At 42.2% G+C, this 19794-nt stretch overlaps 1 protein-coding gene across 1 annotated transcript in view; it reads right to left on the bottom strand.

Annotated features, from left to right (window-relative positions):
* Nucleotides 1-19794, bottom strand: part of SOGA3 (SOGA family member 3) — a 46848-nt gene that overhangs the window by 25857 nt on the left and 1197 nt on the right. Inside the window, exons 2-4 of the mRNA XM_018052942.1 lie at nucleotides 17044-18242; nucleotides 16334-16558; nucleotides 14393-14551 (exon numbers count right to left, since the gene is read on the bottom strand). Of these exons, the coding sequence (XP_017908431.1) occupies nucleotides 14393-14551; nucleotides 16334-16558; nucleotides 17044-18147 (1488 nt within the window). The 5' untranslated portion in view covers nucleotides 18148-18242. The remainder of the gene's footprint in view (nucleotides 1-14392; nucleotides 14552-16333; nucleotides 16559-17043; nucleotides 18243-19794) is intronic.

The raw sequence follows: 19794 nt of genomic DNA, 5'->3' as shown, positions 1-19794 counted from the left end.
GTAAAAGAATTCTTAATTCTGTGTTCCATTCTTGGTTTTGGTAATAGTGAAAACTGAAACTTATACATGTATTAAAAAGAAAATATATATTCAGATATAAAAGGAAAAAAAACTAGCAGAATTTAAAATGTCTTTTAAAATATCTTTAAAGTATATTTTTTAAAAGTTATCTTCTGAATCATTATAGAACATAATTATTCTAATTTAGCCGTATCTCTAAGTAAATGAATTCAATCATTGCATTTTACCCTTGAAGGACAATGCTTTCCATATAACAGATTCTCCTAAATACAAGCAGACGGCTACCATTTCATGAAGTTCTATGAAAATGCTTTCTTCCGTGTGTAAAGAGGCAGTGGATATAATCACATACCAACATATTAGACACTCATTATGCACTTGAAGGCAATAATCAGTTGGGCTGTCTAATTATTTCTACTATTAGTCAAGGCTCTTGGCCAATTGAAGAATGCTTACTTTGTGAAGGAAAGAAAAAATAATGTAGTTAATTTTATTTACCACTATGATTAACTGGCTAGACAAATTGGAAATAACTGAGCTGGCCAGACAACGAATATAGAACACTTGAATTTTTAATTTTAAGCACTTCTAAGTTGAATCATGCTGAATATAAATGGCCTTATTAAGTGAAATATTTAAGTATAAAATGGAAAATGTCAGGAGAGCAGCTAAATGACATCTTTAAATGTCATCTTCAAATGTCGTTTACCATCTGGATAAAGATCAGTTTAACTGACCCTGAAGTGTAAAAATGGAATTAGAACAGACATCATCTAAGTGGCTGCATTTCCATTAAAATGCAATCAAGTATAAAATATTCAAGATATGACTGAATTTTCAATTTGGAAAACATTTCCTAATATACAGTGAAACTGCATGTTATATTTACTCAAATGTAACACAAGTACTGGAAAACAAAGGAACCGAGTAAATTCTAATTTTAGGAGCTAAAGCTGGGCTCCTCTGACAGCAGTCAATGTCTTCTTAAACACGTCTTTCCTTGCCTGTGCATTTATTGATAGCTTTTACATGTTTAACAGTCTGAGTGTGAGTTAAATGAAATATGGTTCTTGAATTCAGAGAGCATAGAATTTAGCTGTGGAGTCAATAAAAGCTACAAAACGATCAAAAGTATGTTGTGCTTGAATACAAGAGCCCTCTTCTCTCTGCTAAGATGTTTCTCTTTAAGAATAATGTTCATTGAGCAGCAGGGGTAGGATAGAAACATTTATCCAGACAGATGAGTGCTGTCAGCCCCGTAGATGGCTGCAGGGGCAGGCAGGGCAGCCTCATTGTAAGTGGGTCCCCCCAAACCTTTGCAAATGTGAGCTAATGGATGGCAAAGCAGCAAGGCCTAAGGACATACCTCCTGCTTCCCGCCTCGGGACAGACAGAATGGCTTTATGGTGAAGTTAGATGTCACTGGGAGCTTCAGAAAGTAGCAGACATTCATGGGAAAAGAGAAAGCAACAGAGTTTCAAAGGGCTACATAAAAGAACTGGAGTCCTAGAAAGACCTAAAATTTCAGCTACATGGACTTAATTCTTCCTAGGAGTTGTCTTAATCAGCTAATCTAGAGCTATGTGATATTATTATTATATATTAACAACAAAATCTGATGTCTACATCATACCTGACGGTTTTTCAAGCACTTTCCATGTTATCTCCTGTTATCCTTGTGAACAGATTGGACAGGGAACATACTTATTTTCCTTTAAAAAATTAAAGGAAAATAAAGGAAAATCACTTTATATTTCCTTTAATAAATTATTTCCTTTAATATTTTTTATTATTTCCTTTAATAAGTTAAAATTATTTATTTTAATTATTTCCTTTAATAAATTAAAGGAAAATCAAATTATTTCCTTTAATAAATTAAAGGAAAATCACTCTCAGTGATTAAACTGATAGTCGGGCTTTCCTGGTAGCTCAGTGGTAAAGAATCTGCCTGCCAATTCAGGAGACGCAGGTTTGATACCTGGTTCAGAAGATCCCCTGGAGAAGGAAATGGCAACCCACTCCAGTCTTCCTGCCTGGGAAATCCCATGGACAGAGGAGCTTGGTGTGCTATAGACTATGGGGTTGCAAAACAGACATGACTTAGTGACTAAACAAGAGTCAGCCATTAAGAAATCTACCTGAAAGAACACAGGGATTAAGCCTGTAAAAAGAACAGGCAGGATCAACAGACCTGAAAGCATTTTTCTAGCTTTATGTTTTTAGATTTTTTTTTTTCTTCAAAGATTCCCTTTTTTGTGAGATAAAAGAGATTTTTCTTATAGACATCTTGAAAGTATTCTCTTCATGCTTGCCCAGAGCATTCCCTAAATGTATGCTGAGATGCAGACCTTGAAGATTCCAGAAGTACTGAGGTCCCTGTAGAGGACAGGTCATTTGTGGGGTCAGGAAAAAGATGGAAGCGGCAGCCTGAGACTCTGCACTGAGGCCAGGCTGGCCAGTGGAGACATGGGTTTGGAGGCAGATGGACTGATGTGGACATGGCCTATTTTCTGAGCATTAAGTGTTCATCTCTAAAGTGAAACTGTTAACACAATGATACATAAAAGTGACTGGCTTATAATTAGCACCCAACATTGATGGCTATTGAACAACTGCAGCCCTGGGGTGATTTTCCACATCTCCCAGGCCAAATTAACTGCTGAATTGAATGTCCCAAACATTGACCACTTAAAGTAAATTTAGACAGTCTTTGAGCGTGAAAGGATCTGCAGTCTCCTTCCATTCTCTAAACCTGCAGTTCACGCTTTCTCACCAAAGAACATGGAAGTTCAACTGCAGATTCGATGCCCAGGATGTCAGCGTCATCTCCCCTTCCAAGAAGCCAATGAAATCTTGTTTCAGGGAAGACTTGCTGCTTCTGGGGAATAATTGGGGTTTTCAGGAAGCAAGGTAGAGGCCTGGAAATTTCTAGGAGGCAGGAAAGTCTCAAGAGACCTGTAGTACTGGAAGTGAGGTGGCGCTGGAGTTAGTCATCTACTTCCTTCTCATCTTGTTTGTACAATCTCAGCAACCATAGAAAGAGCCCTGATTCTGAGTCAGTTTCCTGTCCTCTCGGCAAAAGAGGGCCTGAAACACCTCTCCTAATTTCCATTCATCCGCTCATTAAAAATTATTTATTGCTTGTCAAATGTGGTCAACAACTTCCGGTTGTTGCGGATACAGCGGTGAATAAGACAGACTCAGTCCCTACGCTCAGGGGATTGACACTCTAGTGCAGGAAAAAGTTACAGGCAAGTGAAATATGAAATGTCAGTTGTTACAATATTACAGAAGCACAGGGTCTAACTGACTACAAGCCAGGCATTGAGCTGGACGGAGTGTGACAGTGATCACAGTAGGTGAGGTGGTGGGGGCCCTGTCTTCACAGTGCTCACCACTGAGACAATGAACACCAGTGTGCATGCTGAGTCGCTTTAGCCGCGTCCAACTCTTTGTGACCCTGTAGCCTGCCAGACTCCTCTGTCCATGAGGATTCTCCAGGCAAGAACACTGGAGTGGGTTGCCGTGCCCTCTTCCAGGGGATCTTCCCCACCCAGGGGTTAACCCACATCTCTTATGTCTCCTGTTAGAAGGCAGGTTCTTTACCGCTAGCATCACCTGGGAAGCCCAAACGTATTCAGTACAGGAATGCAAATACTTTGCTGTCAAATAAAACCTCTACAAGACCATCTTTTCCATCAGAAAGTAATTAACTTGAGTCCAGGGACTACTCTCATGGTGACAATAACTGTTATTCCCTTATACACACTATATGCACACACTCAGTAAATGTTTAAAAGTACTTGCTAAATTAAAGTCAGATCAAAGTTTGAGGATTCTAGGCTCAAGGAAAAGGCTGAGACAGAGAACAGATGCATTGTATGCCGCTGCTAGAGGCAGAGCCATCCTCAGGCAGCCAAGGGTGGCCGTGGGTAGAGGGCAGTGGTAGAGAACAGTGTTGGTAATTTAGATCCCAAAGCCTAACGCACCACAAGGAGAAGTCAGGTACAGCTACACCCCTGAGTAAAGAATGGACTAGATTGTTAAATGAGGACTGGTTCTACATGAGATTTTAGTCTGTCACACACAAACACACACGTACACACGCACACAAGCCAAGCCATCTCAAAATAATTATTTCGCACTTGGAAACATAAAGACTTTCACCTTTAAAAAGCATCAGAGAACACAGCAAAGGAAACTATAAGCAAGATGAAAAGACAACACTCAGAACAGGAAAAAATAAACACAAATGAAACAACTTACAAAGGATTAATTCCCAAAATATACAGGCAGCTCATACAACTCAATGCCAGAAAAACAAACAACCCAATCAAAAAGTGGAGAAAAGACCTAAATAGCCATTTCTCCAAAGAAGACATACAGATGGCTAGCAAACACATGAAAAGATGCTCAACATCACTCATTATTAGAGAAATGCAAATCAAAACTACAGTGAGATATCACCTCACATCAGTCAGAATGGTCACCATCAAAAAGTCTACAAACAATAAATGCTGGAGAGGGTGTGAAGAAAAGGGAACGCCCTTGCACTGTTGGTGGGAATGTAAATTAATACAACCACTATGGAAGACGGTATGGAGATTCCTTAAAAAACTAAGAATAACACCACCATATGATCCAGCAATCCCACTCCTAGGCGTATACCCCGAGGAAACCAAAACTGAAAAAGACACATGTATCCCATTGTTCATTGCAGCACTATTTACAACAGCTAGAACATGGAAGCAACCTAGATGTCCATCGACAGATGAGTGGATAAAGAAGTTGTGGTACATGAACACAGTGGAATGTTACTCAGCCATAAGAAGGAATGCATTTGAGTCAGTTCTGATGAGGTGGATGAACCTAGAACCTGTTATACAGAGTGAAGTGCATCAGAAAGAGAGAGATAAATATCATATTCTAATGCACATACTTGGAATCTAGAAAAATAGTACTGAAGAATTTATTTACAGGGGAACAATGGAGAAAAAGACATAGAGAATAGACTTAGAGACATGGGAGGAGAAGGGAGGAGAGGGTGAGATGGAAAGAGTAACAGGGAAACTTACATTACCATATGTAAAATGGATAGCCAATGGGAATTTGCTGTATGGCTCAGGAAACTCAAACAGGGGCTCTGTATCAACCTAGAGGGATGGGATGGGGAGGGAGAGGGGAGGGAGGTTCAAAAGGCAGGGGATGTATGTATACACCTATGGCTGATTCATGTTGAGGTTCGACAGAAAACAAAAAATATTCTGGAAATAAATTATCTTTCAATAAAGAAATAAATAGAACAAAAAGCATCTGAGAAGTCTCATATTATTTCAATAATAGCATAAAACAAACATTTGGATGTTTAGCTAATGACCAGCACTCATTAACTCCTACCACACACCTTAGGGTGAGAACCGGGCAGCCTTCCAGGGCAGATTTCGCTGCAGAGAATTACAGTTAAAAACTCAGACTATCTAGGTGCTATCATTCAATACTGTGGTTTATTACTAACTGGAAAAGATGGTGAATTCTTTAGTTACCATGGCATCTTAGTGGCCTCCTGAGCCCACTGGTGCACTAAAACTACCGGATACTCTGAGCGGGGCTCAGCAAGGAGATCAAACCAGTCCATCCTAAAGGAAATCAACCCTGAATGTTCACTGGAAGGACTGATGCTGAAGCTGAAGCTCCAATACTTTGGCCACCTGATGCAGAGGGTCAACTCATTGGAAAAGACCCTGATGCTGGGAAAGACTGAGGGCACCCCTGAGAAGAAAAGGGTGACAGAGGATGAGAAGGTTGGGTGGCATCATTGACTCAGTGGAGATGAGTTTGAGCTAATGCTGGGAGATGGCGAAGGACAGGAAAGCCTGGTGTGCTGCAGCTCATGGGATCGCAGAGTCGGACAGGACTGAGTGACTGAACAACAGATTATTCAGAAAGCGTCACTTGTTCTTAGCCCCTCACATCATGTCTTCAGTTCTGATTTCCACAGTAAACCAGCTCCTTAGAATGCTGAATAGTAGCAACAACCAGAGAGAGCATTGTAGGTCCCTGTGGTTAAAACCCTTCAGCAGAGCCCTCAGTGAGTGCACACTCCCAGTTTAATGCAACATTCTGATGTCTGCATCTCGGTAGCCTCTGGGCCATCCATAAAGTGTAGTGTGTTAGTCACTCAGTCGTGTCCAACTCTGTGCAACCCCACGGACTGTAGCCTGTAGGCAGGGGAGCCTCTGTCCATGGAGTTATCCAGGCAAGAATACTGGAATGGGTTGCCATTTCCTTCTCCAGGGGCATCCATGTGGCCACATTATGTGCTGTGCTGTGCTTAATCGCTCAATCACGTCTCACTCTTTACGACCCCATGGACTGTAGCCCGCCAGGCTCCTCTGTCTATGGGGATTCTCCAGCCAAGACTACCGAAGTGGGTTGCCATGCCCTCCTCCAGGGGAATCTTACCAACCCAGGGGTTGGACCCAGGGCCACATTATAGCAGGTGCTAAATTACTAGTCAGTAAATATTGTTGATTGTATAAATGAAAAAATAATTACAGTAATAAAATAACAGTAGTGAAATGAAATGGCATCCTGACTACAAATAGAATTTTCAGCGAACACAGAGATGGATAACTTTATCAAGGAGAAAATGACACTTTTCTTGAAAGTATTCAGTTTAATTTCTACATTTATGAGTAAAGAAACTAAGGCCTACACCTTTCAAATTATTGTTCAACCTTATAGGGAATTAGTTAGAGAAGGAAATGGCAACCCACTCCAGTGTTTTTGCCTGGAGAATCCCAGGGACAGGGGAGCCTGGTGGGCTGCCGTCTATGGGGTCGCACAGAATCACACATGACTGAAGCAACTTACCAGCAACATAGGGAATGAGAGATGAGGCAAAGCCAGTTTCTAGACTCCATGACATATGAGGTTTTTTTTTTTTTTAAATAAATCACCCTAAAATTCACAGCTAATGACAAAATGTCTTAACTTTATTTTCAGCAAAATTTAAATTCCTTATTTATTGATTGCATAGATGAGAACTGACAATTGTAACAAAGGCTCATTCAGCCATTGGCTGCCATCCATCAACATATAGTCTGTTTAGAATTGATTTTCTTCATGGTTGCTCTAGAGGCCTCACATGAGGCCTGGGGTTGCCTTTATATCTGATCACAGCTAGGTGAGAATTTCTTCCAATATTTCTCCCTCTGCCTTGATTGCCACTGAACTTAGATTAATAGTGTACATCTATGGATTAAGTTTTCCTTCATGGTCCCAGAATTCTTCTGTGACCAAAATTTTAAACTCTTTATTTCAATGAGCAGCCCTGAGCTTTAGCAACAACAGTGTCGCTCAATTGACTGAGAACCATTCAAATCCCTTTTTAAGGTAGGTTAGATACAGAAGTCAGGGAAGCAAGCTACTCTTCGCTAACTATGTAGGTAACATGCTTCCATGAATGCACTGAAACACAGGTCAGCTGCTCAGGCCACTCAAAGTTCAGTCTAGAGCCCCAGTGAAAGTCACTCAGTCATGTCTGACTTCGCAACCCCATGGACTGCATAGTCCATGGAATTCTCCAGGCCAGAATATTGGAGTGCATAGCCTTCTCCTTCTCCAGGGGATCCTCCCAACCCAGGGATTGAACCCAGGTCTCCCACATTGCAGGCAGATTCTTTACCAGCTAAGCCACAAGGGAAGCCCAAGAATACTGGAGTGGGTAGCCTGTCCCTTCTTCAGCGGATCTTCCCCACCCAGGAATCGAACCAGGGTCTCCTGCATTGCAGGTGGATTCCTTACCAACAGAGCTATGAGGGAAGCCCCTAGAGTCTCTGTTAATCTGGCAGAGTCCAGAGAAGAGACTAAGTTCCCACGGATATGGTTTATCAGCAAACAGAACATACATTTATTGAACATTTCAATAAATGTTTCAACATACATTTATTGAACAATTCCTACGAAGCCTTGGGAACTGCATGTGTACTCAAGGGGCAGAGGCTTCGTCCATTATTTAAGAATTCATCATCTGTTCAGTGCCTTACTGTTTCAAAAAAAAAGTTTGAAATTCCAGCCAAGAAAGGAACTGTAATCTGACCCATTATATAGGGTGTGTACTGCTGATGTGGAGAAAAACATAAATTTGAAATTTGTAATAAAAAATCAGTATGTTTCAGCAATAGGCATGTTCTGATCTGTGAACCACTTTGCTTTTACTGAGAGCTTGGCATGTGGGTAAAAGAAAAGGGCCATTTACCCAAATGAGCCTTGGGAATCACTTCAAAGTGCAGACAACTGCAAATGTGATTTCATTTTAAAAAAAATCCAACAAAGCTTACAATTCATAAATTAATACATCTTTACAAATCCAACGATTGGTAACCTTGAAGACAAGCTTTCCTGTGCTTAGGTGCCACATTATGCTTTGCTTTCACTTTAGTTTCTTTTATTCCTGCCTATGTTACTCAACAAACTAAGGCCTCTGAGAAGATGAGACTACAGTCATGTATTTAATTGATGCATTTCAAACTATTGACGGCAATTTCACCATAAAGATCAATGACTATTATTCCATTTTTCAGATCATAAGTTAACTACCAGGACCAGGGGGAAATAACTTGGATGCCAAGGAAATTCCCCACTTAAACGTCTTTAGGGCTGTTTCTTTGCTGATTTATCAACTCAGAATTTCTTGTTGCACCTTATAACTTAAAACGTGCCCAATCAAAACCAAACGTGGTTACCATCAGTTCTTTATCTTATATAAGAAAATAAGTAGGTAACTGTAAACATGCAGGAAAAGCATTTGTTTATTAAAGTGTTCTGTCTGTACAGAGAGTCTGAGTAAACAGCTATAACCTCTATGTACCCTATAAAAATTTTTAAAAGACACTACTGTTGAAATTTATAGTACTAATTATTGTTGTGTTCTAAAGTGAAAGCTCATGGCAACAGATAGGATATATTAACCAAGTGCACAGAAAATAAAAGTCCCAAGATAGATGGTGCTATTGCTGTAGGCCAGTTAAGAGCTCCCCAGAGCAACAGCCAGAAAAAGTTAACAAAATTAACTTATTTTAAGATTTTGGTGTTGGGATTGGGAATGAGACAATACAAAGAGTACAGATTCTGGAATTAAAAAGATCTAATAAACATTCTCATCATTATCATCTTATTTACTCTTTTTCTCCTTTTTTATGTTCAAAGACAAAAGGTCTTTAAAGAACTTCTCTTGGTTCATTCATTTCTCAAACATCTATCACCAATGCTTCTCCAAATGCCAGACTTTAGAGGTGATGTGAGAAGACCCCTTCATTCTGAAGAGCACAGGGCTTGCAAAGCTTTGAAAATCAAGGTTGTTTCTACAGAAGTAAGACTTCATGAAGGTCAGTGACCTTCACTTAACTGAAGCAGAGACTCACCCCTCACAGAGCCTTCTCCATACTGTAAATAGCCTCCTCTATATTCTTTTTTTTTTTCCTTTCCTGCCACAATGATTGGCATGTGGGATCTTACTTCCCTGACCAGGGATGGAACCAGCACCCCTTGCATCAGAAACACAGAGTCTCAACCACTAGACCACCAGGGAAGTCCCTGACCCCTCTGTATTCTCCTTTCATGCTATAGGTGCAGTAACCCAACCCGGAATTCCAAAGGTTGATTGTTGGTTCCATAAAATAACTTTTTGAAAAACCTCTATCTCACTGATTGTGATGCTGAAAGACAGAAAAAGTTTTAGTAAGTTACATAAAGGTAATGGCATTTTTCTGCTGCAAGAAAGCATATTGCCAGTCGCTATCAATGTTTTATAATTGCGATGAGAATGCAGTTAAGATTTCAAGCCAGCATCCTGAGAGGTCCCTCTTGTTTGCAGTTGGCAGAACATCAGCTGTTTCAGTACAGGCAACAAGTAGCAGTAGAATCAGCTAATTACCTTCATCCTGCCTCTACTCAACTCTTCTTAACCCCTGGTGCCTACTCTGTGTTCTCAGAGGGAGAAGATAAGCAGATGGATGTGAGCAGGTGCATGGGACCTTGTACAGCCACCAACCCCGAGAGGAATTGGTCAACACCCTCGAAGCCAGTTAAACTCTCAGTAAATGGTTTGCAAACTCTGGCAGATGGCCTATTGGTCCCTGTTGTGCTGTTCAACATCTGTATGACTCCATACAAGTAACCAAACTCTGTGAGTTGGAAGACTGCTTCTCTCTGCTTCTCTCTGTTTGACGTTTTATGATTTTACTCCATAACTAGTACATTTTCTTCATAATGGAAAGCTTGGCCTGGTTCTATTTACTCCACTGGTAGGACACCACAAAGGGATAACAATTGTGTGATTAACACTCACCAAGGACTTGAAAAATGTTTCTGTTTTACACCCAAAAAAGCAGATAATTAACTGAAGTTGTTGCAATCAGATGGGGGACAAGTCAGCTCCAAAATCATGACTTCTACCACACAAAGTGAGCCAGTTATGACTGCACCTCAGTTTTTATATTTATCTTTTGAGACGCGAACAAAATCATCATTACAAAATCTTATTTTAATGAAACATTTCTGATTTTTAAACATATTTTAAAACTACTTTTTCTATTTTAGATACTTTAGAACATTATGAAGGTCAACCTCAACTAACCTTCATATGACTACAAAACTTTCCTGCCAGAATATTTTTCATTTCCTCATTAGAACAATATTTAGAATCCTTCAGATATTTTTCTGCTTTCTCTCCCTTCCTCTTTATTTCCATTTCTTTTCCCTACCACTACTCAAATTCCCAAACTGAATGCTATTTTAGAGCCCATTTTAAAAATAAAAGGTTACTTTAAAAGCTGATATCCTGATGAAAGTGAAAGTGTTACTTGCTTGGTTGTGCCCAACTTTTTGCGACCTCATGGACTATAGCCCACCAGGCTCCTCTGTCCATGGGATTCTCCAGGCAAGAATACTGATGTGGGTTGCCATTCTCTTCTCCAGGAGATATTCCCAACCCAGGGATCGAACCCAGGTTGGGTTTGGCTTTTATTCCTCCCAGGTGCATGAGAATTTCCTTTCTGGCATGAACATACACCCACACTGCCTAATGCAGCAAGAGTATTTTCCCAACTCAGAGTTAGAATCCTGAAGGAAGAAACGGTTATAAGAAAACAGTATGGGAAACAGAATCAATGAAATGCATTTTTACAATGAGGATATCCCCAGGTTTCTGTCATTTTTTTGGTTGTTGTTGGCAGTAAGATTATTTTTACTTTTAAGACAGAAGAGGTCCCATCTCTCTGGCTAATGGCCAGCTTACAGCAATCTTCCCCTTTCCCAGACACAGGATGAAAATCAGAACGCTCTTACGCCATTCTTAAACCCAACTTTGCAGATAGTCACTTGAAAAACATTCATATAATACCAAATCACAAGGCGTTTCTTTTGCATCCCTTGTAATTAGTGAAGTTTGTTTTGACTTGAAAATTTTTAATTGCCTAGATAAAGAATACAGAAGAATGCAAGTGAGGTCTGAATAAGGAATGAAGCCTTATATATGTAACAATGAGCTTTCTTTTTGCTTGTCACTAAGAAGATATTAAATAGCTACTCTTATGGGCTGGATTGTACCCCTTGCCCCAATTTACATGTTGAAATCCTAGCCCAAGCAAGTATCTCAGAAATTGACCTTATTTGGAGAGGGTCTTTACGGAGACAATCAAGCCTTAAAAAAGTCATTGCAATAGGTCCTAATCTATTCTGACTGGTGTCTTATAAGAAGGGGAAATTTGATCACAGACAAAGTGAATGCCATGTCTACGTGAAGATCCAATTTATGAGCCAAGGAGAAAGGCCTGGAATAGATCCTTCCTTCACAGCCCTCAGAAGAAACCAGCCCTGCTAACACCTTGATTTTTGGACCTATTTATTTAGAAAATAAATGTCTATATTTAAGCCACTCTGCAGTATTCTGTTATGACAGACCCAGCTACTTCCTTAATTTAAAAAGTAAGGAAATCAAGCTTTCCATTTTCCTGGCAATCAAACTTTCCATTTTTCACAAACTTCAACTGTATATTATTATCGAAGAAACATCTTTATACCTATGTTAATATTTGATCTCTCAAATTTAGAAAAAAATATTAAATGGCAATGTCCCAGATTTCACAATAAAAGGCATGATCACTGCAGAAGGTGCTGAGACTCACTGAAATCACTGAAAATAACATTTTACAACTGAATGCACTGAGGCAAATAGAAGTTGGAGAACTTTTAAGTCACCCAATTAGTTATTGGTGAAGACAGCCCTGTGGCTCCCAGTTTCTCTACTGTAGCGCAAAGCCACCCTCAGGTATTAGCTAAAAATCACGTATCAATACAATGATTTTGCTCTAATTTGTCATGTTAAAAGTGTTTACATGAGAATGTAAAATAAGTAGAAACTTTGACCATAAAATAGTTTATCCCACTGAAACAGTTTTCTACAAATTCCTGCACCATATTCTTGACTACTGATATTTTCGTTGTTACATTGTAGTTGCATTTATTTCCCCCAGGGAACAATAGCTTTATTAATATAATGATCACCGTCATCATGAACCAGTTACAATACATACATTGCTTTAGAAAGCAAAATAAGGACAACCTGGGTTTTGCTGGAGAAGCTGCCCTTGAGGTTAGACATGTACAGTTAAATTTGGAGCCAAGTTGAGGTCACTGCTAAGGAAATTGAGAGTTGGTGATCTGTGTGGAAAATGGTTGCCTCATGGAAGCTATTCACTCACCAATAAAACTCACTTTGAATGATATCAGAGCAGGAAAAATTTAAGGGTTTTAATCCTGAAACAGACTTGGGCTTTTCTTAAAGTCTTGGTTTTATTTGGAAGGGAGGTTCTATGTTATTTAATCTTTGCTATCCATCCTTTGTTTCTAAAAGAAATTCTAGTAAAAGCTAAATGAGAAGCGTTATTGGGAAGATACTACACACCATGTACATTCCAAAGGAATTTCACTGTAAACATCTAGGGAATGAGCTGCACATTGTTAAAAGAATGTCAGTTTTTCCTTCACTCTGGGTCCCTTAGGGCCTCCCTGGTGGCTCAGATGGTAAAGAATCTGCCTGCAATGAGGCAGACCCAGGTTCGATCCCTGGGTCAGGAAGATCGCCTGGAGAAGGGAATGACCACCCACTTCAGCATTTCCACTCAGAGAATTCCACAGACAGAGGAGCCCAACAGGTCACCGTCCACGGGGTCACAAAGAGCCAGACTCAACTGAGCAAATAACACACTTACCTGGGTGTAGTTACATTTTTATACCACTTCGAGATAAGCACAGCAATGGAAAGTGCAATATCTCAATTAGTCTATGGAAAGACCAGGATTTTTATTTACATGTTCAGAGAACCACATATGTATTTGTTAATTTTCAATAATGCTTTTCACAAGTTGCACCATACGTTTTCAGGAAGCTTTCAAGGAAGAATACTATTTTATTTCAAATTGTTACTTACCACAGAACTAATTATTTCTTGATACATCTTTTCTGTTTCTTTTACTCTCTAGTTATTTTCTTATTACTGATTTTGTTCTTTGAGAAGATTCAGGGGAAACTTGCTAGGAATCTTCTAGCAGCTAATGTGGAAGAGAACTCTGATTCTTCTACTTGAACGAGAAGGACTAAGATGAATGTATTAAACTTACTAGTAAATAAATTTCAACTCGAAAGAAAATCTTAGAGTTATGCTGTGACAAAATTACGAAATGGAAACCCACTCCAGTATTCCTGCCTGGAAAATCCCATGGACAGAGTTGCCTAGCAGGCTACAGTCCATGGGGTTGCAAGGGTTGGACACGACTTAGCAACTAAACCACCAGAGAAGACCTTAAGGGCTAGGTGCTGGTGGTCCTCTAAGTATTAGACCATTTGGGGGTTGTGTTATAAGGAGGAGTCAGGCAACAATTAGATCAGATTGAATGGCCTTGATGGTCCTTTTCATCCTAAAAGTCTGTGGTTCTACGAACTCTGTAGAAATCTCAGAGGATTAGCCCTTCCCCCTCAACTAACTGAAGGCTCAATCCTTCATACTTGTGATACTCTTTGTGTTTGGCATAGCTGTGTAATTTATTTCACTAACATCCATTTAGATGACACACACAAAGAAAGCATCAGTCGCGGTTCATGTATGTCAAGTGAGAAGCAGGGCAGAGGTCAGAATTATTTCTTTGCTACTTATTTATTAGTATGAAAGCTTGTATCTGGTACTATATTGGGTGAGAACCACAAACTGTCCTACAATCATAAAAATGGAATCAACAGTCATATTGGTCTTTGGCTCTCTCTATGGAGAGCTAAATATACACAACATGCCATGAGATAATCAGTTACTAACCTCCTTCATTTTTTCCAGTTCATTCTGTAATGCTTGCTTTGCTATCTCAACTTCTATAAGCTGTTGCCTCAGTTTCTCATTTTCATCCTCTGTCGTCGTTCGCTTTTCTTCCACATTTTCCAGTTCATGGTGAAGTCTCACAGATACATCCTTTGCAACCTAAATTAAAGTGTTTTTACCAGTAAAATATAATTAAACACAATACAATAAATGGACTAGTTACATTAAAAGTATTAGAGCCAATAGGTATATAGTATCCACCATATGCCAGGCATCCTTCCAGATGCTTTGCATATGAACCATTCACACATATAAACCATTTAACCACACAGCAATCCCACAGAATAGGTTTGAGTATTATTCCTATTTTATAGATGAGGAAAACTGAGGCTTATCGAGGTAAAGTAATATGCTCAAGGTAACAGAGCTAACAAGCAGCCAGGTAGTCTGGTTCTACACTCTGTTCCCTTAATGTCTACATGATATCATGGTTATAAATGTTCAATCGTGTTTTACTATCTGTAGAGAAATTTCACAAACCTCCTCTCATTCCAGGTGCCCCCATTATCACTTATTTTAAAACACTTGAAAATAAAATTTTTCCAAGTAGAGTCTGGGGCTTGAATTTTGACCCTATCATTCTAGGTGCTTAGTTTTATGAAACATTTTAATCTTTGAGATTAAGTTAAAAAAATAGTGTGTGCATTTTTGCCTCCTGTTTAAAGATTACCTCAGAAATTTTAGGGTTTGGAACAAAAGTGAAGTAGTTTGGTTCAGTGACTTAGGACACAGACAGTGAACCTGGACTAGGTAGGGAGCCAGACTGACCACTTACTAACCAAGTTCCAGGGCTAGGGGCTGGGCGCTTAACTTCTGTAAAGGGGTCATCTCGTCACCTATGAAATGACGTTATTAATAATCTCTACCTTACAGTTGTTTGTTTGTTTGTTTTTTCCCTTGAGAACTAAGTGAAATAATAATATACGGAAAAAGGCTTGCCATACTGCCTGGTGCACGACCGACATTCCACAAATGTCAGAAAAAGGAAAAAGAAATAATACAACTTGCATAAAATGTTTTCCCATAGCTTAAAAAAAAGATAATTACATTCAGTTTTGATATCTTGATGAAATTAATACAACTGAAATTGCATTTCATTTGTTGTCCAAGACAGTCAAGATAACATCTGATTCGCATTGTCCATGAATCTGCCTATAGTCAAACCCAATGAACAGACAGCACCTGCCCCACACTCTCCTTTCCAAGCTGAAATTTCTCCACTGGCAGAGATTCTGAAGGAGCTACTTCGCTAAGAACAAGGTTCTTTCATTTAGCTCACTCTCTCATTACTTTTGCTAAAGGAACCACACTCGAGACAGTGTTCCTTTCTGGGAGTGGCTGAAATGGTTAAGTACACAGAGGAAGGACTTCTGGAAGAAGGCGGGGATGCGGGGGAGGGGTGGCGGCTTTCAGAGAGAAATCTCCACTCTAGTATCTCCCCGGGAGCTGCCCCTATTCTGGGCTTCACCTCCCCCGGAGGAGTCTTCACCGCGCTGCTCCTGGTGCCTGAATCCATCCACTAGGCCTGCACTCCGAGGAGGCTCTCTGGAAGCCAGATCCTGGCCCGAGCCGGCACTCTGCCACACCCATGTTCCGCTGGGGAGGGAGGCGCCCTCCTCCCACCTCGGTGAGAATCACGGTTCCTTCCCAGGAGAGTACCCCGAGCTCGCCCTCCGGAAGACCTTTCGTACACACAGGACTCTCACATCCACCTGTCTGTTCCTCCTCCTCCCCTTCTCGGACCTTGAATTGCTGCCATAGGCGCTGCGAAAACTCCCGCTTCCCTCAAGCTCTTGGCCTCTCCCCACTGAAGGCCTTTCGATGCAAAGAGCCCTGATCCGCGTCCCCACCCCCGCCCCGTCCCCCGCGCCCGCCGCAGACCTTGAGGTCTTGCTCCAGGCTGCGCAGCAGCTCGCCGTCGATCTCGCCCGTCTGCGCGTAGCGGAGCCGCTTGCGCTCTGCTTTGCGGAGGCGGTACTGCAGGATCCGGCAGTTTTTGTTGGCTCTCTCCAACTCGTGGCGCATTTCCTGCAGTTGACAGGCGTCCTCCTCGAAGAAAGTGTCCCTCATTTCGTCCATCTCGGTCCTCAGCTCATCGATCTCGTTCTGAGGCGGGGACAGGCCGCGGATCAAAACTGGCCTCGCCCCACCACCCCATCCCACCCCTCGGACACACAGCACGTACACCCCATTCCAACTCCAAATCCTCAGCTTTAGCGGCCCCTCTTCATGGGACAGGGATGACACGGAGCTGAACGAACGACAAGAAACTAAGGAAACGGGCCCTTGGCCTTCCCTCGCTCTCCTAACTCGAGTGCTCTCCATGAAAAAGTGAGACAAACCATAATAACCAGAGAAATGAAGGCCCAGATTTGGAGCCAAATAAAAACCTAACGCTACTGATCTCGAGCCCTCTGAGATCCGGAAAGGGCCTAGGAACCCCCTCCTCTCGTTTCCTGTCCCCCTTCCCTTCTTCTTTAAGTGAGAGAGGGTTAGCCGCCTCTCACTTTGCCAGGACACGCCCTAATCCTCCGAGGCCCACGCCTCCCCTCCCCCAACCGGTCCTCCCCCCGCCTCCCGCCCCAACTCACCTTGAGAGTCTCGTTCTCCTCCCTCAGCTTCTCCATCTCCTCCTGCATTTCTTCCTGCTCCTGGAGCTGCTGCGGGTGCGGCTGCGACGAAGGGGGCGCAGCCGCCTGCATGCCCCCGCCGCTCGCGCTGCCCTCTGCGCTCTGTTGGGGGCCCTCTGCCGCCGCCGCCATTGGGGAGGCGGGAGGGACCGCCAGGGGCTCACAAACAGCAGGGGCGCCGGCGACCGGAGAGCTGCGGTGGCTGCTGCTGCCGCCGCCGCCGTTCTTAGCGTGCATCTGAGCCGCGGCCGCCGCCGCTGCCCGCTCTTTCTTCAGATGGAATTGGATGAGCTCAGACTGCAGACATCCTTCCTTCCAGTAGCTCCCTCCAGCACCGCCGCCACCCGCCACCACGCCAAGCCCGGAATTTCTGCTGCCGGGGCCTGGGGTTTTGCCCGCAGAGGAGGAGGAGGATAGCGAAGGGGAGGCCCCCTCCCCGCCGCTGCCGCCCCTCTGCTGAGCGCGGACGCTTTTCCCTCGCCAGCCCCTGGGCGGCGGCGGTGGCAGCGGAGCGCCCCCCTCCCTTTCCCCGGAGCCACTGACGGCTCCTCCTCCTTCCCCACCCCCTCCTCCTCCTTCCCCTAGCGGAGGGGGTTCCCCGAGTTTAGAGGACGCGGCCTCTAGCTCCCGGAGCGGCTCCTCGGACAGGCCAGGCCTCCTGACACCCACCGGGGCCACCGTCGCCACTAGGGCTGCTTCAGCACCAGCTACAGGCTGGACAGCTCCCGAGGCCGCCCCCTTGGGCGCCGGGGGCGCGGCCTTCTCCGCTCCACCTCCGCTTCCCCGGGCGCTGGCCGGAGGCGCTGAGCGGCTCCCGGTCTTGTTGCCCTGCTGCTGCTGCAGCTGCTGCTGTCGACTAGAATTGAGTTTAGTGCCAGCCCCTGCTGGGGCCCGGGTGGTCGAGGTTGCCTGTCGGACAGAATTGTCCCTCAGTCTAGCGGGTGACTGAGCACGCTGCTGCTTTCTGCTGCTGCCCTCCGGGTGCAAGCGAGCCTCAGTGGCACCGGTAGCGGCAGGAGCCGCGGCTGTGACAGGGGCAGCGCCCCCCGTCGGTGGCTGACTCATGGCGGTCTAGGAAGAATCTAAGGGACGTGATTTACAATAGTCCATCACCAGATCATTCGCTTCCCTCTTCACTGCCACCAACCTTCCTTTCTAATCTGAGACGGAAACAAAAGAAGGAAAGCACACAGCATATCTGCGTTGTTACAGAGCAAAGGCTGATTCCCCTCAACAGGAGAAGCCCTAGAAAATGAGATTTGAAAGGCGCTTTATAGAAGCCTTGACTTTACAAATAGGATGCAGAATTGTCAATTCTCATTTCGCCCGGGGAGGCGCTATCACCACCCCACTCTACCGCGGTAAAACGAAGATCTGAAAGCTGCTGAACCTAACATTCTCACGGTAGCAGGTTATGGCAAGCATGGAGTCAAAAGGAATTGATGGAAGGATGTTTTTTGTTTCTTCTTCTTCTTCTTCTTCTTTTTTAAGAAGATAAGGTCAAGAAGAAGCTTCAGAAGGGAAAGATGTCCATATGCTAGAATTGTCAATACCCTGATTTTTCACCTTTGGTTTCTTCACTATCATATCTGCATTTCAAATCCTGGTTTTGTGGAGAAAGTTTTAATTAATATTCTCAAATGTCAATTAGATGAAAAAGGTTTTCCCAGAGAAAATTTGTTATGGATAAATACTCTTCTCAAACTGATCTAACCCTTATTGTTGCTTTTAATTAGAGAAATGCACCCATTTTCCTTCCTTTAGACTAGAACTGAAAGAAAATAGAAATAATGAATGGCTTCAAGTCAAATTCAGTTTCAAGAAAATATGGCATTAAAATCATCTGTATGTTTTCATCATTAGCAACCATAAAGGAATTTTTTCTTTTATTTATGTTTAGCTTTGAGAAATAAATTAAAAAATACTTTTTGAATAATTTATTGTGAATGTGCAAAATTTCTTAAATTACAAGTGGTAACTTTTCTACACCTATCCAAATTTCATTGTTTTGTGAATCGTTTTAGTTTTAAGGGTAATTGCTAGATAGAAAGCATTTTCATTATTAAGCATCTTCTCAGATGGCACCTAACAGGCAAAGTTATACTTTTAAAGTGCCCAGTCCTTTCCATGAAGTCAAATTAAGACAGAATGACCCTACACCCAAGAAGCCTGGTGCATCCTCACTGTGGTACAATTAACTCCTACAGTGGTGTTTTTTTTTTTTTTTTTTCAAGATAAATCCATTACTGGCTTTTAAAATCTGGAAAACAGCAACTCAAAACCCATTGCTTCCTGGTTCTTCTCCCTACTGATTCAGCTTGCTCAGCTATTCAATTAGGTGCTTTTTCCTTAAAAATATAATTTCTCTCTAAAGCACGGAAAAGGGCATGACTAGGCAGAAAGTTCTGTTTGTTTTTTTTTAAAAAGCTCCTATTATGAGAGAAGATATTTGTTAGTTACTGTACTACCATTATTCCTGATATTGTCTAAGTACCATAACTTAGTCAATGTGTAGTAATACCTCAATTTATAAAGAAATATTACTGGGAAGGCTCCTCCATTTCCCATTCTCTTTTAGGAATCTCCTTCCAACTCGGTTTGGAAAATAACACTGAACAAAGAAGAGATGGTGGGAGGGTGAAGGAACAGTCGTCCATCAACTTATTTTCTACACCTTCTCCCAGAGCAACGTGCTCCCAGAATATCTGAATA

This window comes from Capra hircus, chromosome 9 (genome assembly GCF_001704415.2).
Source record: "Capra hircus breed San Clemente chromosome 9, ASM170441v1, whole genome shotgun sequence".
Taxonomy (NCBI): Eukaryota; Metazoa; Chordata; class Mammalia; order Artiodactyla; family Bovidae; genus Capra; species Capra hircus.
Note: the sequence above shows the minus strand (reverse complement) of the source record. Positions and strands in the feature narration are given on the sequence as shown.